Here is a 23,096-nt window from a genome sequence, read left to right as displayed (position 1 = left end):
TCTGAGGAGTGCAGCTGGTAAAATTGTGCAGCTTTTTGTTCAGTAAATCACATTAGTTTTCATAGAAATACTTCCTCGAATCCTGCTCTTGCCCCCTTCTCATTGGCGTTTCTGTTGCTGTGACTCTTCAGTCATCAGTCCAGGAATCTTTTCCTTGGCTGCTGGACCATTGCCAGCAGACTCTTGTGCAGTGCTATAGTTTTTGGCTTTGCCAGAGCTTGTACCTCTAGCTCTTGGGGTGGCTTGTGGCATACAGCCTTTGAAAAAGCAGTTGGGCAGTAGATCTGTTGTGATATGGCCCATATGTGTTGGACAGGCCTAAACATGCCTTTTCTTTTTCCTTTTTCTTTTAAGCAAATACCAGACTTCTATCTGACCTACAGGATGTGACAGGGAAAGACTGAAAACTCTTCCAGAGCTAGTAACATGTTCATGAAGAATCAGGACAGTTTGGTTTTACCTCCATTCAGTCACGGACATCACATGTTGCCATGGAAAGTTGCTGTGTAGCTATACAAAGTCTCATGTAAATATTCCCAGTGGGTGGTTACTCCACTGAAGTTTGAGCCTACAGCTTTCAGCATGTTCTTGCTCACTGCCCGAGGTGGTACTGGAAGCGGTTTTGGTTGTGTTGCTGAGCAGGCTCCAGGCCTGCCTTCCCAGTAAGTGAGACTGTTCCAGTCTTTGGATAACTGCTGTCTGCTTGCTGCAGTACACCTTTTTCTCTTCCATGCATTTGTATTGATATGGCAGTGTCTGTTATTGTTGCTGTCCCTACAGCAAGGTCTAGAAAGGCTACTCAGGTGTGTGGGACAGGAGAAGAGAGTATGTGGGAGTGAGCAGTCAAGTAGGCTCAGCCAGGGGTGGGGTGAGTTTGAGGAGTAGAAAGCTGGACTAGAAAAAATGGAGCAAGGAAGTTTGCACAAAGAAAAATGAGATGTGAGAAGACAGCATACAAAGGGATGGCTTTTGTAGACTACAACCATAAAAATGTCATGGGTCTGTTGTGATGGAAACTTCTCAAATGCTTACCAAAATGTGGTCTGTGCCTCAGCTGGTGTGCTAATAAATGCCATTGATGACAAATGACATAGACATTTCTGATTTCAGAAGTGTATTCCTGTGAAGTAGGCAGGGTTGAGGGAGTAGACACTGTCTTTTTTTCTGCCCTTTTTGCCAACCTCTGTCAAAGAATGGCCTAAGTTGCAAACAGGAACGTAGAAATTGCTGTAGCGGATTGGGACTGAGCTGCACACCAATGTCCCCTGCTCTAGAATATGCAGTGTCAAATGCTTCAGAGTAGTCTTCAGGTCTTTTTATCTTTTACTTATATATAAAATTTCTTCAAAACATCAACTGATTAGCTGGACTGGATCTCTAGGCTTAGCTGTTACATCCTTTAAAAATTCATCTCCTGCCTGTGAGAACTATCCTGCCTACCCTGAACTGTGAGCACCTTGATTATCTGTTTGTGCACATTTCTGTACTTAGCTGCGCATTTATCATCTCTGAATGTCAGACCACATAGACTGGGGTTTTTTTAGTAGCTTTCTGCAGTTTGTTAGTTGGCTGTCCTTTTACGTTTTTTTTTTTTTCTTTTTAGTAGCACATTTGGTAAAGATTTTGGTATGTGTTATCCTTCCAAGACCCCTCAGCACTTCTTGTCTCTTCCCTTTTCAGATGGCAAGTTTGGTGCCTACATGCAGGTACACATCCAGAACGATGGTCCTGTAACAATAGAATTGGAGTCCCCAGCTGCCACTGTCGACCCTAAACAGGTAAGTGAGCCAGAAGGTCTGTCTGGAAAGGATAGATGTATAGGCTATGCCACCTCTGCAGATTTGTGGTGTTCCTGTTATGAAGCAGTATAGCTTTCCTTAGGCATGAGGACCTTGTGCTTCCTGTGCAGTCTCTGAAAAGTTAAATAATTGCATTGTTTTCTTCAGTTCCCTGGCCTGTTGATAGCTGCCTGCTGTCCTGATAAAGGTTGTGCATATGTAATGCAAAACAGCTTTTTTACAGTTTATTCTTGCTCATCATTAAAGCTGCTGTTTAATCATTACTCATTAACTATGTTTTTAATGTGTCTGGGCCCCTCTCTTTTTTTTAGTGAAGTTTCTTGACATTTAGGACCTGTTGCATGTGGGTGGCTGGATGGAACTGGAGAGCTGCCTCTTTGTCAGAAACAAGAGAACAGCAAATTTAAGTCCTGAATTTAAGTCTGGAGTGGAGAGGAGAGTTAGCTCTGCTGAGGAACAGCACAAGCTATACTGAAAACCACATGCAGTGATGAGGTTTTCTCATCCTCTAAACACAACAGTGACCAACTTTTCCAGGCTGAAAGAGAAGGGGGAGGGATTGTTATTACCAGCTGTGCTTCAGCAAGGCCACACCAACCCTTTTAACCTTGTTAAAATTGTTATTGCAGTTTATAAGAAGGGCAAGAGGGAAGAACCAGGAAACTACAAACCTGTTAATCTAACTTCAGTATCTGGAAAAATTATGGAGAAGATTATACTGGGTGCTATTGAAAGGCATGTAAAGGACAATGCAATCATCAGGCATAGTCAGCATGGGTTCACGAAGGGAAAGTCCTGTCTAACTGATTTTATATCCTTCTATGATAAGGTCACGCCCCTAGTGGATGAAGGGAAGGCGGTGGATGTAGTTTTTCTGGATTTTAGTAAGGCTTTTGATACTGTCCCTCACAGCATCCTTCTGGACAAGTTGTCCAACTGTGGGATGAGCAAGTTCACGGTGTGCTGGGTGAAGAACTGGCTGAAGGGCAGAGCTCAGAGGGTTGTAGTGAATGGGGCTACATCTGGCTGGTGACCAGTCACCAGCCGTGTTCCTCAGGGTTCAATTCTAGGGCCAGTTCTGTTCAATATATTTATCAATGACCTGGATGCAGGAGTTGAATGCACCATTAGCAAGTTTGCTGGTGATACTAAACTGGGAGGTGCTGTTGATTCTCTCGAGGGACAAGAGGCCTTGCAGAGGGATCTGGATTGGAGCACTGGGCAGTTATCAATGGCATGAAATTTAACAAGAACAAATGCCAGATTCTGCACCTGGGGTGGACACAAGTATAGACTGGGCACAAGTATAGACTGGGCACAAGTATAATGCTGGGCACAAGTATAGACAGGGAGAGGAGTGGCTGGAGAGCAGCCCTGCAGAAAGGGATCTGGGGGTGCTGGTTGACAGCAGGTTCAGTAGGAGTCAGCAGCATGCACTGGCAGCCAAGAGGGCAAACTGCATCAAACACAGCATAACCAGCTGGTCAAAAGAGGTGATTATCCTGCTGTATTTAGCATTGGTGCAGCCTCCCCTTGAGTGCTGTGTGCAGTTCTGGGCCCCACAATTTAAGAAGGATGTGAAGGTCCCTGAATGCATCCAGAGGAGAGCAGCAAAGCTGGTGAAAGGGCTGGAAGGCATATCTTGTGAGGAGCAGCTAAGGACTCTGGGTTTGTCATTGCTCTCTACAGCTTCCTAAGGAGGGGAAGTGGAGAGGGAGGTGCTGATCTCTTCTCCCTGCTATCCAGTGATAGGATGCAGAGGAAAGGTTCAAAGCTGGGTCAGGAGAGGTTCAGACTTGACATAAGGAAACATTTCTTTACTGAGAGGGTGGTCAAACACTGGAACAGGTTTCCTAGGGGGGTGGTCAATGCCCAAAGCCTGTCAGTGTTTAAGAGGCATTTGGACAATGCCCTTGATAATATGCTTTAGTTCTTGGTCAGCCCTGAAGTGGTCAGGCAGTTGGACTAGATGATTGTTGTAGGTCCCTTCCAACTGGAACTATTCTATTCTGTTCTGTTCTGTTCCATTCCGTTCCGTTCCATTCCATTCCATTCTGTTCGGTCTTTCTAGCTGCAGTTTGTCCCATGTACAGTGATCCTACCAAATTACCTGACCAGTTGAGCAGCGAGATAAAATCATTTTTCTCATCGGGTCTGTCCTTGAGTCGCCATCTGACCATCACTCTTCTGAATTAAAAATCAGACATTTGGGTTTTTCAGCCAGCCATGTATGTTTATACCTGCTCTTTTAAAGCCTGCTTATAGGTTCTGTGATAACTGCAGTGCAACTGGTGGCTGTAATTGGTGGGAATTATGCATCTCCTGGGAATTCTGCATGTCTCAAAATACTAAAGGCATTTGGAGCCGACTGGGAAAAGAGCGTGGGAAAGCCTAAAGAAGCATCTCTTGTTGCCTTAAATAGCTAAGGTATCTTGGTTTGGAGTCGGTTTCATTTTACCTCCAAATTCTGTTCTGTATGCTTTTGTGATGTTTTAGCCCCTGAAAGAACTACATGTGGTCCTGGTCTTTCTTTCTGTACCCTCACAGCTTTAGCACAAAGAGTTCTCAGCCCAAATCGTGCATAATTAGCAGCAGCAGTTCTGGCTTTGGAGTGAGGAATGATTGTAGATGTAAGCACTCACATCCCTACTTGGAGGAATTGAGTTGCTGCCTGATTTTGCTGGGAAATAGAATCTGCAGAAAGCTGGATGGCAGAGAAACAGAGTGCTTTGATGTCCCCTTTGAACTGTTCATCGACCCTCAAGAGAGTTATGGCCCACTGTTTTCAGGTGCCGTGTTTATGACATAGACTTGTTAAGGCTGAGGTTTAGTTTGGTACTTGTGGCAGTATTGACCCTCTGCTTTTGCCACTCCAGCTCTTTGTGAATAGGAAAAGACATGTTCCCTCCATGCCACCAAGCAATGTTTACTGCACAAATTCTCCATGCTCTTGCATGGCTCTGTCTCTGGAGCAGGTGGCCATATCCTTTCTATAGCAGCATTTATTGTAGCCTACAGTTGAGGGTATTAGCGGCAGGATGGATGGCAGCATTGTGTCCTGCTGCCTGTGACTATGAGATGGAGCCCTGTGGTGTCTTGATCTCTAGGGCAAAGCTGGTGACCAGTCTTTTTTGCTCAAGCAGTCTAGTGGGAGTCATTGGTGTAAGGGTAGGTGGATCACTGAAGGATGGTATGGTGCAGTTTCTCACTGAAATGGAGAGCACTGAGAGAGCTTTTACCCCTGCTGTCCCATGTATGGGTGTAAAATAACCCAAGAGAAATCACCAGGGCGTGCTGGATTTTGCAAGTTTCCATCTCTTTCTTGGGGAACACTGGCTTGTTTAAGGGTTTTACCCTCACAGTTGCCTGCTTTTCCCATCTGACAACACCTTCCTGGTGGCCATAACATGGACTGGAGACTAGGAAGGATTCTGGTTTTCAAGCTTTGTCTGGCATGAATTCCCTGTTTAATGTGAATGATTCTGCTTCAGTCTCGCCTTCCTTTCCTCCTTAAATCTCATTCTTCCTCAGCAAAGATGAGGCTTCTTGTGCAGGATGTGCTTAGAGCACTGTCATTTATCCTAAGGTAAGGTTACACCAAGTATCTTCTTACTGAGTCTGTGTCTGGACCCGATGAAAAGGAGGACAGACAGAATCCTTCTATGGGCTGAGTGGGTTCCAGATAGTCCTTATATGATAATGAGAGGAATGTAAATTTGCTGACCTTCCTTCTGCAATGTGTTGTCCACACACATTTCATGAGCCACCCTCAGTTCCAGCTCATTGCAACTCCTGATGTGGGGGATCCTTGTTTGTCACAGAAATGGATGAACTCTTACAGTGACACAGACACCAATAAAGCAATCCAGCCGTGTGCGCTTTGGATGCACAAATAATTTAATCTATGCCACATTTCAAAGAACCCCATTTACTTGAAAATTGGCGGCTCTTTTAACTGTTACAGGCTATGTTTTCCAGCTCATATCGGGACCTTAACACACACAGTCGGAGGCACTCCTATTTCTGACGCTCTTAAGCATCCTTTCCTGATATTATTTGACATGCGTGCCATCATCTCTCACCCATCATACAAGATGTGGAATGAGGAAGAACCAATTAAAAATTGTCATTCTCTTCTCTTTTCGCTGCCCGTTGCATTTTTTTTGGCTGTCATACAGTCTGTTGATTTGCTTGTAGCATGGGAAGTAAGGCTTAGAGATGGTGTGTTTTTTATCTTTTTGCTTTCTGCTTTAGCAAGAAGAGATAAATAAACCATCCTGCAGTGTTTAATGTGATGTTAACAGAAAGAGATTAGACAAATAATTGCTGATTAATAGCTCTTTTATGTCATTGGATGTGACAGTGAAATACCTCTTTTTTTTGAGTGATTGTCTGTGGTTGTAATTGGTAATCTGATCTTTATAATTCCTTAGCAATGTAATTATATTCCTTGTACTAGAGAGGTATAAATCACTTACAGAATTAATAAAAAAATTAATAATAATAAAAAGTCCTCCTCATACAACAAATATATATGTGTGTGTATATATATATTAAAAATATGTGCGTGTGTCTCTCTCTATATAAATATATATATATATAAAAAAGAGAATATTCCAGCTGTTTGTGAAACCCTAGCAGGGGAAGCTACTACAGTTCAGTTTGTTGTGAACTGTTCAGTTCCGTTGTTGTCTGATTTAATAGTAAGCAGATGAATTGAAAGTATGAAGTAAATCAGAAGATTCTTACACCAGCAGTAGTTAGTGATTGCTGGGCCTTTTCTGAAGACTTGTGATTATTTTGGAATTTGGACATGTGAATGGAATAATAGAAAAATAAAAAATAGCTGGCATTTAATTGAGCTCTTAAAAGCACCTTTTTGGTAAGTCTGATGTACAAGAAATTTTGCTTGAAAGGCAAAATAAAGCCATGAAACTGGCTATGAAACGTGAAAACAAAAAGGCACAAAATGGGAGAAGGCCAATATACGCATGTAATGATTCTATCCAGCCATAGAAACTGGATACGAAATGTGAAAACAAAAAGGCACAAAATGGGAGAAGGCCAATATACGCATGTGGTGATTCTGTTCTGAGTTCAGTAATAGTGACTACATTTCCTACATAGTCTTTGAGAGCGAGGGTAGGTCAAGTATTGCTCTTCACTGTTGGCTATGATGCAGAAAACAAAAGGATTATTCCTAATGTTCTAGTACAAATCACAAGCATTGTAGTTTCCAGCCTTAACTGGTGAAGCGATTTTGGATAATTCCTTTTGAACTTACATGCATCTGTTTGGATAATTACAGAGGTCAGCGCTAAGAGTGTAGCAAATTTCTGTGCTGTCTTGATGAATTTTGTTGTGATGGCTGCTCAGATTAGGTTAGCTATGCCCAGAATGCTTTGTATGTTTATATCCTCTTTTGGGGAAGGTTAGGGAGATGTACTTTGTATTTTTTTGGTAGGAATTTGTAGCTAGTAGAAATAGCCAGACAGAAATGGAGCAGGAAGAGGTTTTAGAGGGTGCCTGGGGGAGGTGACACAGTGACAACTCAAAAAAAGCCCCTTGAACTTTGAAAGCATTATGGATAATTATGGAATTCAGATTGGAAATATTCTGTGAATTTTTATTTCTTCTGCTAGGGGAAGTGGAGTAGCAGTTTCAGTGTTTAATGGATATATTCTAATTAGATGCTAAACTGATCTCTGTGGGCCTGTTTGTTCCACTACTGTCCAGAAGGAAATAAACTACATTGGCTTTTAAACCCTATTTTGGAACTGGACATTGTAGTGGGAGGGATAAGAAGAATGAAAGCATTGGAGCAGATCTTTGTTACTGAACCTGCCTGTATCAGTACTGTAAAGCAGCATGCACACGCTTTGTTGATATGAGGAGTAAATAATAATGTAATGCCCCTTGGAAATGTCAGTGTTTTAAATGAGAGAGGAACTTCTCAAGACTGACATTTAAGTAACTTACATCTTTAAATGGCAGGAGGATCTTGATTATAGAAAATCCATTAAATGAATTCCACATAAATATTCTATTATTTATGCCTTAAAAAACTTCTTACAACTGTGTTGCCAAAAGTGATTTCTCTGCTGAATGTGGAGAAAACCCAAATCTAGTATTTTAACTTTTCTATCACTTTTCAGTTAGAGCATTTTAATGTAATGTAGCTGAAGGTGTTTTCAGTTCCCCAAGTATGGCGCTGCTTCAGCTTGTATTTTCATTTTAGGGAGGGATGGGGATTGTTTTGGAATTGTGTGATCAGTAGCACAGTCCTGATGCAGCCGGTATCAAATATTTTATGATATTAAACTATGGTGAATGACTGTACAGTGAGGGACTCCATCTGCAGCGAATGGATTTTTGCCATTGTCTTTGAATTTTTTTTTTGTCACCTAGTTTTTCTTCCTTCCCATGCGAACATATGCACTGTTATGAGGAATAAACTACAGTCCTCTCCTTGGTACTGTCAGCTGACATTTTTTCTAGATGCTGTGTTGCCAGCTTTGATGTTTCTCTTATCCCAGTTGCACTGTTTTTGAGCTTACTTTGAAGAAACAAATCCAAAACCTGTGAGTTCATTTTCTTATATGGAAAGTTTTGGTGAGGAAAGTGAACTAAAGGGAGCTCAACTGGTTATCTATATCACTGGTGATAAAGAGCGGTTGAGGAGAACGAGTGGGGAAGCCATGCAGCTGATACACTGCTTGGCTAGGGAATTTTTCTAAGACCCTGGGCAGCAAGTTAGACCAGCCTAACTGATGAAGGGCTGCTAGCACTTTTCTCGCCTCAGGCTTTGGGCCTATATAGTGTAACTTGATTGTTTGCTGCTCACGTTTCTTCTAGGAACAAAATGAAGTGTATAATTCCTTGCATGAGCTGCTCATTGGCCAAAAGGAATGTGTCCTCTTCTCAAAGAGAAAAAAGGTCCTAATAACACTTTGATCTTAAGTCTAAGGTTTAGACATGTGGAAAGGAAAAGGACAAAGTCAGATGATCTGCCATCTCCTTAACAGATTGTGAAGACTACCTTTCTTCTGTCATGACCCTTCCATTGATTTATTTTTGCAGTAGACCTCTGATAATCATTTTATCTCAGTGCTATCATTTGCTTAGTAGCATTAGTATTAAACTGCTAGATTTGTAATGCCCTACGACGGATTGAAGGATTGGTCTGTTCCTGAAATGTAGCCTGTCCTTAAAGTTGTTATTTTTTTTTTTTAAGATTTGAAATTGTAGCAGCTTGGCACACTACTACTGAAATTTAAAATATACATCTGCAGGTCTTGTTGTGGTTTGAGGTTCCAGAAACATGAACACTGCCACTGATTTTCCAGCAGACTGCTAACAAAATAATTCTCTTGTTGGTGCCATTCACTTCTTCCTGGTGTTACTCATGGCTATTGCAAAAGGAAAAGCTGTCTCTAGAGCAGCAATCAACCTCTGTGTACACACTGATCACTGAGAAAAAGGAAAACAAAGGATATTTTTCTGTATTCAAGAAGGTAGAACTTCAGGGAAGGCTGACACTAAGGCATTTCTGAATGTGGGAAATTAACTTCAGCAAAACAAACAACCTGGAGAATTATTAGCATTTTCAAGTGGGGGACTTGGTGTGCCAGGTGCCAGTTTGTTTGCATATTTTTGCTACAGCAAATTGATTGCAAAAGTGATGTGACGTAGTATTACAGCAGACATTTCTGCTGTGGTGAAACCTTCTTTCACAGTGCAGTCTAGCTTTCCACTGTAATTATTAAATTTTTAGAATTTCATGACTGTGGTGTACTATTAAATTGCATCAGGCTAGAATTTGTCAAAGAAGCTGTCAACCCAAATGTAAATTTTGACCTTTTTCAAAACTATTACTCTATATGTTGGTGAATCTGTTGGGGATGAAGTATTGTCCACATAGTTTGAGATTATTAGCTCATTGGTAGTGTCTCAGCAATGTAAAATATCTGTGTTACAATGGGAGAAAAGAAAAGTTGCTTTCTGTGGACTGAGGACTCTTGTATTTTTGTGCGTGGTCACGAGGGAGATGGTCTTAAACACCTCAGATGTTTCAAGGCTTTTCTGCTTCTTTCATGCTTCAGAAGTTCAGCAGTTGGGTCAGACCAGGTATTGATCTCCAAAGCACAGATTTTGACTGCTGGCAAGGGACCATGAAGGACTTCTTCTGAACAGCGAGTCGGTTTGTGGGTTTTGGTTCTGGCCAAAGTTATAACACGAAGTGATTCCAGGGTACTGTGGCTTGAGATAAAAGGATTGACACATACAGGTTTACATTATTTTCCATGTGAGTTTTCAGGCTTAGTTACTCCTGTTATGTCTATAGTTAAGACTGTCCTAATGGATTGAGGGGCACCGATTCTAATCCTGTGCACAAATTTTTGCCTATATGCACGTCATAGCTCAACGTGCAGGATGTCCAGTCTTGTGTTATAAATGTGAATATTTCAGCGCTTGTGCAAATGTAACTGCTACATGCTGTTGACCAGCCCAGCATTACATCTTAGGCACATACGGTACTTTTGCCATGAGGTGGTGCTGCTTCTGCTGTAAGATGCCCACCCTTTGAATCCTTAGGAGCCTTCCAAGATGTCTCAGAAAAGAATGAATTTTGGTTTATAGATGTAAAGCTGAGTTAGACACTTTCTGTACAGGTGCACCATCTCCACAGCTAGCCAGTAAACATTATAAGGCAGTAGCCACAAACAGCTCATGATATTTCTGCAGATGAGATGATGAGTATGGAACACACTCTGTACTTATATGGAAAGCATTAAAGATATGTTTCATTGAACCAGACTCGTGTGTCTGAAGTTTTATTCACTGTAATACCAAAAAGTTAACTGTTGTAACTTTTTTCAACTCACTGGCAGGTCTTTTAGTGGTGGAGCGTACTCCTATAACACATCCTTTTGAATTACTCAAGCACCTTATAAGCACAGAAATGAAAAAATGTGTAATTCTTTTGTTGCCTGCATAATAACAATGAGACTATATTTTGAGTACAAAGAAATGCATTTTAATCTTTGTGTCTGAACTTTGGTTCATAGACTGATCACAGTGTATGCACAGATTGGAGAGCATGCATGTGTGTGTTTATGTCCATAGGTACACACAAATCCTTATCTATTTCAGTATTATTTGAGTTTTAGATGGATGAAACAGTTCATAAATGAACTTTGCCTTTAATTTGTTATAATAAAAAAAAAAAGTAAATTCTGTTCATATGAGACATGATTAAATACAGCTTATCAAATTATCCTGTTCCCTCGTCTAAATGAACTTTTTGTGTCATTTTTCTTTGAGCTGGGTGAATACTGCTGTCAGATCATGCCAACCTGGGAGTTGTTCTAAATATTCCAAGGTTATTCCTTGCTCCTGTTTTTTCTCCATCTATTAAAGATGCTGCCCTGTGCGAAAGAGATGTAGTTGAGTAGTCATGAGTAGAGCTTTGGGTCTGCTGCAGAGCCAAGTGTGAAGATGGATCTGGATTTATCTCTGCATATCTGCTGTTTTGTTTGCCCTCTGCACTACATTGTTCTCAAACTAATTAGTTACAGAACTAGGTAACTTATGAGGTCCTTTGTGATAAATATACATGTCATAACTTTGAAGACCATCTTTTGCATACTGTTTAATCTAGGATATGAATGCTACTCCTATTTCTACAGAGAATATGGTCCCCTTGTACATCAGACTAAATGTACACATACATATGTATTTATAAAACTATGTGTAACTATATATACTTCAGAAGTCTTAGTGAGCATGCTATTTGCCCCCAAGACCATGTTGGCAAATAGCCATTGTAGGCATGTTTGAAATGGTAATATGACATGCTATCATACATTGAGCCATTTCTGCCTCTACATGTAAATTATATATGAATAAATATACATTATGGATGTGGATTCTGTATTGCATAACACAAGGTTCACTGTGTGAATACACTACTGTTTTTCATGTTTTGAAAATCCAGGGTTAGCTTTATTGGGTTAGCTCACAGCCTTCTTAAAGATAAAGGTAACTCAATTTAAACTGTTGGTGTCATGTGCCTTAGGCTTTTTCTTCTTTCAAGTAATAAGAAACACTAGTTAGAGAAGAAGGGTTATCGTGTCATTCAGTAATCACATTATTTACAGAAACAATGAGGTTTCATGAGGTTATAAGTTACAGAACTACAAGGTAATGGAAATTTTTTTCATCATCGTTATTGTCAGAAAAGGATCACCGCTAGGAGACTCGATGCTGCAGTAAAAGAAAGGAGTACAGATTGCAACAGCTGTTATAGGTTTGTTGCAGCAGGTTTGACTGTGGTTTGGCTTGGTGTTGGGGGGTACTTTGCAATTACTGACTGCTAGGTGGAGGGCCAGTGAGGAATGATGAAAATGCAATACCTGCTCACGTAGTTACTTAAATGTGTACAAATCAAATGTATATTTTGAAACCTAGGAACTGTGCTTTCAGGTCTCTGCAGCCTGCAGCTGATGTAGTGTGCCTTCCCTCTTCCGGTACATTGTTGTACCGTGAAGATCTTTGAGACCCCAATTCTGATTTCAGCAGCTGGATGACCCCAATACCATTTGCAAAAATAAAACCCAACTGCAGAGACACTGTGGTAGTACCATTAATTAACGCTGAGTACCTTTAATACTAAGGGCTCACAAACTTTTGTTTCCCTTCCTGCAGATGCACTCACTTTCTTGATTACCTTTAACATTCATGTGCTGTGTATATAGGCTTGTTGGCAGAAGAGTAGTGTGCAAGTTGTCAGACATGTGAGTTAAAATATTGCCTGTATCATGCCCGACATGTTTGTTACATCTGTGCATGTGACTTGAGGACTGGATCATGCCAGACAAACAGATAGATCGTACTCTGTCATTTCACATAGTAAAAGTAAACTCTTTTTAGTTTTGAAATAGCCAGCTAAGAATATTCTGTGTTAGGCTAGAAGTCCATGTGTGCAGGTGTTCAAGGAGGGTGTGTATATGTGGGGTAAGGTACAAGGGGATGCTGTGCATCCTCCCAAGGCTCTGCAGTCTGCACTCTTAGCTCTTCCTGACTTGGAGCTCAGATTTACGTCTTTGTATGCATCTTCCATGAGCCCATCTAATTCATAATTGACACACATAATCTAGCTTATTATATTCTATGAAGATTTCACCTCAGAAGAGATCTTCTAGCCATGAAATTATGATTTATGACTAGTACACTTTATCTTGGGGAAATTGTGGAAGCAGTAGAGAAAATCAGTAGATTACAGAAATTACCCAAACGGATAAACTGCACAAAGTGTAGGATTTAAGTAACTATCAATATGTAGCATCCCCAAAACTTACTGCAACCTGCTTCTCTGAAAAATGGGAAAGAGATGGAGAAGTGACAGCTATGTACAACTTAGTTTGACTCTTAGTAGCATTGAAAGCATTTCTACTGAGAGGTGGCAAGGGAGCGTTAGCCAAGGGTTTTGTCCAAGCTGATTTGAAATGGTTATCTATATTCTAGGTGATGCTAAGGCTCATATATCTCTTTTCTCTGGATGAAGAATAAAATAAATGTATTCTTGTGTGATGGATGGCTGAACTTGGGATACATCTGTTGTCAGTAACTTTGAAACTACAAAACTGCCACTTAAGATCCAAAATAGAAGGGGAGTTTGGTGGAATCCAGCTCCCCCTTTTGGTCCTTGTGTTTTATTCTTTTCCATGTTTGCAGACTGGGTGGAGAAGGAATCCTGGAAAGCAGAGGATAGTCCTTTGAATATGTGCACTTCTCTTTTATACTCAGGGGGTGATCATGTGTCCTGGTTTCAGCTGAGATAGAGTTAATTTTCTTTATAGTGGCTGGTATGGGGCTATGTTTGGGATTTGTGCTGAAAACAGTGTTGATAATACAGAGATGTTTTAGTTGTTGCTGCACTAGTCAAGGACTTTTCAGCTTCCCGTGCTCTGCCAGGTGCAGAAGAAGCTGGGAGGGGACACAGCCAGGATAGTTGATCCAAACTGACCAAAGGGCTATTCCATACCACACGACGTCATGCTCAGTATATAAAGCTGGGGAAGCAGAAGGAAGGAGGGGACGTTTGGAGTGATGGCGTTTGTCTTCCCAAGTAACCGTTACGCGTGATGGAGCCCTGCTTTCCTGGAGATGGCTGAACACCTGCCTGCCCATGGGAAGGAGTGAATGAATTCCTTGCTTTGCTTTGCTTGCGTGCGTGGCTTTTGCTTTACCTATTAAACTGTCTTTATCTCAACCCATGAGTTTTCTTACTTTTGCTCTTCTGATTTTCTCCCCCATCCCACCAGGGGGGAGTGAGCGAGCGGCTGTCTGGTGCTTAGTTGCTGGCTGGGGCTAAACCACGACATCATGTTAGCGTATGATGATGATTCACTGTCTTCTCCAAATTTCTGAAAATCTAAGCCTTAGGCTTTTTTTTTTCTTTTCTGTTTTATTGATATATGTATTGCTGTTGTGAACCTGAATTGCAAGTTTTATACAAATGTTCACATTTACGATTTTTTAGAAATAGTCTTCTGAAATTGTTTTATTCCATGAAGTGTTTTCTTGCTCTCCTTACTTTGTGAATAGCTGACAAAACTTGAAAAACAGCAACAAAGAAAAGAGAAGACCAGAACCAAGGTGCCCTCTGAGTCAAGTAGAGAAAGAAATGCCCCCCGTAACAAGGATGACCCCAGCGCAAGCAGTGGAGCAGAAGGAGATGTGTCTTCAGAAAGAGAGCCTTAGCTCATCCAAAGCAGGCCTCAGGTTTGGCTTTTCCACTCCTCTGTAAAGCTGTGTCCTCCTGCTTGGCAGTCTCTAACCCTGAGTGCTTTACTGAAGCAGCACATGCAGCGAGCTGCATTAGGAGTGCTGAAAGGTGAAATTCTGATAATCTGGCTGGTGGGCAACCTCCGCTTCTATCTGCAGTCAGCACACCAGAATGTAGAAGTGGGTGAAAACCTCCTCCCAGCTGTGTGCTTGGCTGGAGGTGTCTATCTGTGAGCCTGGTCCAGCATGACTGTTTCCAGGTTGACTCAGGAGATCTAAAATTTTGGTCGTATAACATAGCAGTCACTTAACGCAGAATCCTGCTTTGTATTATTCAGAGGGGAAATACATGATTGTGTTTCTCTCTCTGACTTTACCTAGCAGGCACTCTGGAACAGCCCTTACCATTTGTAATACCCAAATAATACCTAGCCCCCAGCAATGGAAGTGGAAAACATTTCAGAAGTTGGAGACAGGCCAGAACTGCAACTTCCTATCATGGTTCCCACCCCTCCCTCCTCAGTTTGTTCTTTCCTAGGATGACTTGGTAACAGGCTATTTCATATACCTTCACTGTCTAACAAGAACATCAGGCCAGGCATTGAGAGCCAGACTTGCTGCTTGAATTCACTATGAGAACTGGGATTTTCTCTCCCTTCAGGCACTTGACCTGCAGGAAATACCTGGACATGAGTGAATGGAATTAGACCGCATATAGACCTGAATCCTTTGTCATGGATTATCTACATATGTAGATATGTATTTATCATACTCTTCCAGTCAGTTTTAAGTCTTCAGGACACAGCTTCCATTGCCTTCCTCCCCCCCATCCCCCAAAAAAGCTACATTGCTGATTTTGAACTTTCAAACATGCCTGAGCTCTCAAGAAAGTATTATTTCCCTCATCTTCACACTGAAGCCCTGAGCTGGCTATGCAGTTTAATTATTAACAGCTTTGCAAAGTTAAGGTCTAACCTTTCTCTTTTTTTCCCATCCCTAGAGTTCAGTCTGGCTTGTGATTTATACAACTCAATATCATGCATTGCTCAGAAAGTTGCTTTTTAAAAAAAAAAAAAAAATCCATGAATTTCCCTGGTGGTCAGACATTGGGGGATGATTTCTGTTTTATAGAAGTTTGTATTATCTGTGTGGTACTAATATAAATGAATTTGCATAAGGCATTGAATAGATTTCTGGAAATAGGCTAATTTGTTTTGGATTGACCTGGAAAAGGGATCAAAGAAACTTTCAAGTCCACAGGCTTTTTTACGCTGGCCTCATGGAGAGAAACTTCAAGACTGGTGTGAAATGGTTCTGTTCATTAATTGGGTTGCAGTCAAAAGTGGATTGTCGTATCATATAACAGCTGGAATCACATGAGTTCTGCTCTCTTCAGCTTTATGCTTGGTGCACCTTCCTGTTTTAATACTGGAGATGAGCAGGCACATTGGGAAGGAGAACATGTTCTTAGAAAATAAAGTAAGGGTGTACTATTTCTCAGCAACTGTTGGCCTTGCTGCTATGCTGCAGGAATACAAGGCTTCCCTCACTGTTTCTGGGTTGTGTGTTGAAATAAGAACATTTTAGAGAGCAGAAGTTTGCAGGCCTTCTAGGGTGCTTTGGTCAGTCTGACCTTTCCAATAGCATTTGAAATTTTAGGGAGCGGAACATTTCTAAAATGTGATATACTGATAATCTAGCATTAATTTTCATGCTGTGACAATAAGTAAAGACACTTTTCTCTATGGGATTTGAAGGAATCATACTCTATTTCTACTCTACTTATAGTAATGTTCCTGTTTGTTTGCCTTCCACAGTTTCTTGTACAAAAACTACACTGCATTCTTGAAGAGAGACCCAACAGACATTCACCTCAGCACCACTCTTCAATGGCTTTGGAAAAGAATGGAAAATGGGAAAACAGAACTAAGACATCAGAAACCTATATCATTCTGTATTGAAACAACCAAAGCAATGCTATCAAATTCAGTTGTTAATGTGTAGTATCAGTAGTGAAAAGGACTTGTAATGTTTTCGTGTATGTGTTTTCACATGACTGCTGAATAAAGGGTGACTGTAGGCAGACTGTAGCAGAACATTCAGTACATAAGCTCCATTTCAAAGATAAATCAGGGTTTTTCCTTAAACTTACACTTGAATTCTGAAAATTATCCAATCAGGCTTGTATTTTGAGTCTCGCTCTATGGTGTCATATGCTACCTGTTTCCACGGCAGCGTGTAGATCTGTGTATATTTTGGTATATTGTTCAGCTGCTATGTAACACCAAGTTAGGCAGTCCAGTCTTTCTGCATGGATTAAGTTATTAAAAGGAAAGATCAGGCGCTAGTTGTTTATCATGTGGAACACATCTGTCTTGTAAACTTTTTTAAAAACAGAAAAGACTTTATTAAACAAATGATGCTAGCTGAGTGCCTGTTGGTGTTTGTGTGTTGCGTTCCCTAAGATACAGCGATGTGTTTAACAATGTGAGTGACACAGAGCAAAAGTTACAAACCAAGAAACACCTAGAAGTGTAACTCATCCACCTCTCCTTTGGAAGTTTGGAAGTCAGGTTGCTGACCTGAAATCTTTACTCTTTCCAACACATCTAAGTCCTTTAGTTACGTTATGGTGGCCATCAAAATGCCACAGCAGCGGCTCCACATACTGCATCATGCGCCCACTGACATTTCTGTCAGATTCATCAGAGGCAGAACAGCATTTGGAAGCTGCCAGCAAACAAGAGCTGAGAAGCAGCTGCAAAACTGCTCTCCTGTGGGTGTTAAAGCCAAGGAAGTTTCAGGGGAAATGAAAGACTGCAGATCGTTACACCTTTGACTTCTTTCAGAAGTGGTGGTGGTACCTTTTATACAGGGTATTCTCCAGGCCTGCCTTGGCCTTATGGTCTTCACTAGCCATCTGCCGTGGCCACCATCAGAGCCAGGATGCTTACTGCATGACTGTCTTTACCAGATTATAGGGCTAACTCACTGATGATAGTTGTTCTTAATCCAAATGCATACCATATTTACAATACTGCAGACCGTGCAACCACGGTGGTTTTTTTTTTTTAACTTTTCTCTTGTAGCTTTTTGCTTCTAACTAACTGCTTGTTTAGTAAAGTATCAGTCAAACCAAGACAGGAGAGTTTCAGAACTGCACCCTGACATGGCTTTTTAAAATACATGAAGCTTAAGTAAAGATTTGGCAAACCATACACCTAGCATTTATCAGGAACGGTAAGTAGCCAGGATAGGTTGAAATGTTATGCTTAGTCTGGCCTTTAAGAATTTACATCATTTTTCATCTGGCCATTACATGCAATTTAGCTTGCCTGAAGTCACAGCCTTGTCACAAGCAGTGATTTTTCACCTCCAGGTACACATGTTGTGTCTTGTCCCTTCGGAGTCTCCCTCGCCTGGGACTAGAGCCTGATAGGTGGTTGTCAGATTCGTGCTTAACTGGCTGCAAAGGGCAAATTCAGTCAGGAAGGTAGCGAGTGCCTACCTCTCAGGTGTTGATATGGTTGTTGACCAACCAACCCTGAGAGCTATCTCATCTAGCTTAGTGTCCTGCTTGCTCCAGCATGTTTGAAATCTTGTCTTCTGCTTTGCTACTTGTTCTTAAGAAGATAACGGTGTGAAGAAAGTCCCACAGTCTCTTTGCATCTTAAAAGGTAAGCTGGTAGAAGCCAAACTAAAAAAAGAATAATAAAGGTTGAAAAGGAAAAGTACTATAAATACATCTCAGGGGAGGCAAGAGGTGGTACTCTAGCTATGCTTAAGCAGAAAAAAAGGGCAAAGAAATGGTGGCTGTTGGTCAAAGATGGGGTGACCTGATGCTTGGCTCCCTGCTCAGCCACACTTTCTCTGAGTGACCTGACTACATGGTCTTTCTGAGTCTCTCTTCTCTAATCAATAGCATTTTCCTGCCTTCCAATAGCTATTTCCGCCCAATAGCATGTGGGCGATGCGAGGATAAGCTCACTGTAACTGGGATGTGGTCATGGCCTGCGGTGCTGGAGGCCTGGGAGTTGGAAATACCCAGGAAAGCTGTATGCTTCAGACAGATGCTTCCTGTTGTCCTGTGCCTGGCATATTTTCATGCACTATGGTTTGTTTCGGGATGCAAGAAAAACCCAACTAGCCAAGCCCACTTTGTTAAAAGTGCTGTTTACTTTAACAAAAGTTACTGCCCTTTCTACTGGCAGCAAAACTTGGGAAAGGCCACTTTTCCAAGTGCGTTAAATGGCTTAGAAACTCGGTATCTGTCCCATGGCTTTTCCTGCTTGTAGCAAGCTGTAAGCAAAAACCAGGAGACTTGAATTCCTGTATCTGTTCCTCTGCCTGGTATTTCTTAGACTTGGTTGGTTTCTAGCACCTTGGTGAGCTTTTGTTGTATGTGAAATAGATGAGGTTTTTAGTTGGAAGGAACGTTACTTATTTTTTTTTCCTAAATGCTGAAAATGATCTTATTTAACAAAAAAGCATGTTTGTTTCATATGTTTATAAAATGTTAGGGGACAATATTAATGAATGATAAATTGCTGCTCATTATTCCCTTTTCTACAGATTTAGACTTACAGACTTTTCTCCATTTTCCTGTCCCAGCTCACAGGGCACTTTTGCCTGAGTTCACTTCTTTGTGATTTATGGGCTAGAGTCAGAAGATGACCATCTACTGTTTGCTAGCTATAATAAAGCAGCTCCTGATTCAGAGACCCTGCAATGTCTGATCTCCAGCTGCACGCTGGCTGCCCTCAGGTTAAAGTCCTGCAGGCAGAACCTATATGGTGGACATTTTGGGGAGCACCCCAAAAATCAATGTCCTCTGGCCATTCGTCTCTGTGATAATGCTTCAAGGATCCTGGTCAAATCTTTCAGATTCCTTTCTGCTTCCTCCTGTGTTGGTGCTGGTGTCTCTTTGCCTCACGCTGTCTCGTGAACTTGGGCAAAAATTGTCCTCTTCCGTGAAAATGCCTGAGGAACCTCTGAGTGCCATGAAAATAATAAAGATGACAAGCGAGGGTCAGTATTACAGTCCTCAAGCAAAGAAACTGCATTAGTCTATCATTTCGTTGTGGCTTCAGTTGTTCACAGTGCCATGTATTTTTTACAGTCTCTATACACCTACGGTGTGGTCAACAAGCCATTCTGCCTTTACAACAAATGCGCATAAAAGTACAGAAAATATTCTTGGTAGGATTTCTGCAAACACCTGGTAGCGTTTGTATGTGAGCGAGGTCTGCAAGAAAGTCATGTTAGGTTTTCCCATTTGAAATTACCAGCAGGTATCTGGGAGACAATCTAAATCTGAATACAGGTATTTTCCATGACTGTTTAGAGTACTAGCTAACAAGGGAGTGTCCCCAACCATTCTGTATTGAAACTCTCACTTAGACACTCCACTGCAGGTCTTATTTTTCTCCCAACCTTATTTTCTCAACAGAAGACTCCCCAAGGAAATCTCCCTAGCAAGCAGAAATTATGCTAGGACTCCTTTGAAAATTTACTGCTCGTTTTCATTGACTGCTATAACCAGGAAAGACAATAATTGTAACAGTAAAAAACTGGTTTGTAGGTGTTTTGCAAACATCTCCAGTCAGATACTGAATCTATGGACTACATTGCTTTAAAAAGTAGGATTTTAAGAATGGAACAGTCAGAGTAAGTGATGGTCCTACAAAGCTATTGGGAAAAATGATTGGATAATTTTAATTTGGTGTGTAAATACAAATGAATTAAAGTCAAAATAACTTATGACTATTGATGTAAATGCTCAATGGATAAGCTCACAATTTCCAATTTTAGAAGCTAGTGCGGACAATGAATTAAAAATGGTCTGATTTACAGAGATGCTAGTTCCTGGAGAATCCTTGTCTGAACGTTTTGGCAGTAGCTCCCTCTCTCTGCTCCGATCTGGTGGCTGTGTGAGGACGGGTTTCAGTCTTAAAATAATTTACAGCACTTTGCTAAAATACACCTTCCTATGGTTCTTCCACAGGACCGGGGGCGTTCCAGTCCATTGCAAACCATGCTTCAATAGCACGGCAAAAATGAAGTCTAGCATGGCTGGATAGTAGTGCAGGGAAAACACTCAGGTGCGTTCAGGGGCTTGCAATTAAAGCAGATCTGCAATCCTTTCAGTGATCACAGTGCTACCGATTAAGCAGAGAGAGACAGAGTTTGCAGAACAGGAAGGAGGGCAGAAGTACCTCTTCATGGTGTGGTACAGAAAAGCATAGGGCTCTAATAAAGAAGGAAACCTGTCCTGCAGCCCGGCTGTTACCGTTCGCCACCTAGCACCCTTGCTCTGACTAATGGAGTTTCCATCTTGTAGCACTTGCCCAGCAATGGGGAGCTGAAAATCTCCACCAGCAGGTTTTCAGCTGGTGTGAGGTGTCTGCTCTTCCCTGGCTGCCAGTCCATACCGAGCATTTCCACACTGTCCTTAGAAATGTCCATTTTCAGTTGATTTTGCGCTTGTGTGGTTAGAAACGCTTAGCAGTCAACTCAGCTGCATGTAACTATGGACCCTGCAAAGCAAGAAAAGTTTGCTGACAATTAAAAAAGAGCCTCCTGAACTTTTTGCATGTGTCTGCTTGTCAGTGAAAGTGAGATGGCAGACCCCTGGTAGGAAACAGAAAACATGGTGTGAAAAATACAAACTAGTTGTCTGAAATAAGGCGTGAAATCCTAAGGCTGGTCACTTTTCCATATTCTGGAATACCCATTCATTTCCATGCCAACCTCAATTTTATCACAAGTAATGCTATTCCCAATGCCATGAGAGGAGAGCACCCTATGTCCTCCCCGATCCATGGTTTGCTAGGCTAAATAAGCCATGTCCTAATCCTTCCTGTGAAAACTGGCCTCCTGTTCTCTCGTTCGCCCTGGCATAAATAGCTCCAAGCTGAAGTCTTTTAAAGGGATGAGGAGTCAGGCTGAAGCTTGAGGGGTTGATGACAAGGTCCCCATTCCTGCAAATAGATCATGGAAATGCTGAGCTGCAGCTGACCTTGGATTCCCACACCCAGCATGGAAGGGCTGATGGAGCAGGTATAAACCCAGCCAAAATCCCCCCTGTCTTCCTTGTAACTACATCATGCAATTTATTGGCATGGGATGTTTTAGGAAGCCACAGATGTAAATGGGACTGAGATCAGAGCAGCATAGCCTTGGTGGATAAGAGCTACCAGGGGCTGGAGACAGCCCACAGCTTAGCGGGTTCTGAGCATCTCTGCTTGTGCCATCTGGGACAGAAGGTGAGGGCAGGATGTCTCCATGTGTGCTAACGCCCTCCCGTGCAGGCTTGTGTTTCACCGAAGCCCCCGGGAGTGGGGCATGCTGCCGGACACCTGAATTTTGGTGTGGGCTCAGTAACTTGACGTTATTTGTGCCTGTGCACCCCTGTTAGCTCACATTCCTTTCGATGCTCTGTGCTTGTATTAATTGCAAGGATCTTTGCCAGGCCTGCCAAAGCTGAGGTCCCCTGCTCTTCCTTGAAGGCTTCCAGGTTTTATCATGTGCCGCTCAAACAAATCACTCCCAGTGTTTCAACAGAGACATGATGCAATTTCAGCACAGGGGGGACAGCTTTGGTTTTTGAGTCAGGATAACATCAGTGAACCAGCAGGATTTAGAGAGAAGGAGGCAGTGGATCTGTGAGCAAAACACCGGTGACTTGGGTGCCACGAGCGAGCCAGCAGCACCTGCTCTGCCGCCGCCTGTCCCTGCGCTGGGTTTTCGGGGGAAGAAAGCAGGAAAGCAGAATGCCTTTGTCAAGGTACTCTCTCAAGCTGGGTCTTCACAGTTCACTGAAGGCTTTCAATCTCTAATTTGAATGCACTCTGTGTGTATTATCATTAACCCACTGATCTTCATTAAAGGAAGGCTTGGTAATGGCGATTAACACCAAGTGCTTACACAGGCCAGGCAACGGTCCTGGTGTTGCATTGCCAAGAGATTATAAAAAAAGGGAAAAAGTGTGTGGTCAGGTTTTTCCAGGCTGCGGCATGTCTCTGTGCCAGACACCCAGTGCTATGAGCCAGGGGAGCTGTGCGAGCCGGTGCACTGGGGCTCTGGAAGTGACACAGATGGGTGGTCACAGCCATTGTCGCAGGCATTCGTCTTTACACAACAAATGTGTCTTGGTGAATTTGCTGGTGGCAAAACCCTGAGGATGAATCAGGATGTTACAGGAGGCCCTGTCTAGAAATGTGGAAATTAAAAAATTAGTGTACACATGAAAAAGTTAATCTGAGATTGGTGTTTAAAACAAGCTTTGTGAATAATGTCAGATTTGTTCATAAACCTTTAATACTGCTGAAGTCTTGATGAGATTGTTGAACTGCAAGTGCCTGTTTTGTGGTCTGGAATGTGTTGTTGAGAATCACACAAAAATACACTGCAAATATCCTTATAAAATATTTATTGAATAAATGCTCCGTAGTGTTACTGAAGGCACTTGTGTACCAAGTAAATATTTTTTCAAAATATTCAAATATT

The 23,096-nt window shown here is 41.8% G+C and overlaps 1 protein-coding gene across 1 annotated transcript in view; it reads left to right on the top strand.

Annotated features, from left to right (window-relative positions):
* DTD1 (D-aminoacyl-tRNA deacylase 1) overlaps positions 1 to 17,013 on the top strand; it is a 33,451-nt gene extending 16,438 nt beyond the window's left edge. Inside the window, exons 4-6 of the mRNA XM_072857117.1 lie at positions 1,681 to 1,778; positions 14,409 to 14,585; positions 16,406 to 17,013. Coding sequence (XP_072713218.1) covers positions 1,681 to 1,778; positions 14,409 to 14,564 — 254 coding nt within the window. The 3' untranslated portion in view covers positions 14,565 to 14,585; positions 16,406 to 17,013. The remainder of the gene's footprint in view (positions 1 to 1,680; positions 1,779 to 14,408; positions 14,586 to 16,405) is intronic.
* The last annotated feature ends 6,083 nt before the right edge of the window (positions 17,014 to 23,096 follow it).

This window comes from Ciconia boyciana, chromosome 3, assembly GCF_034638445.1.
Source record: "Ciconia boyciana chromosome 3, ASM3463844v1, whole genome shotgun sequence".
NCBI classification, from domain to species: Eukaryota; Metazoa; Chordata; class Aves; order Ciconiiformes; family Ciconiidae; genus Ciconia; species Ciconia boyciana.
This window is presented reverse-complemented; position numbering and strand designations above follow the sequence as displayed.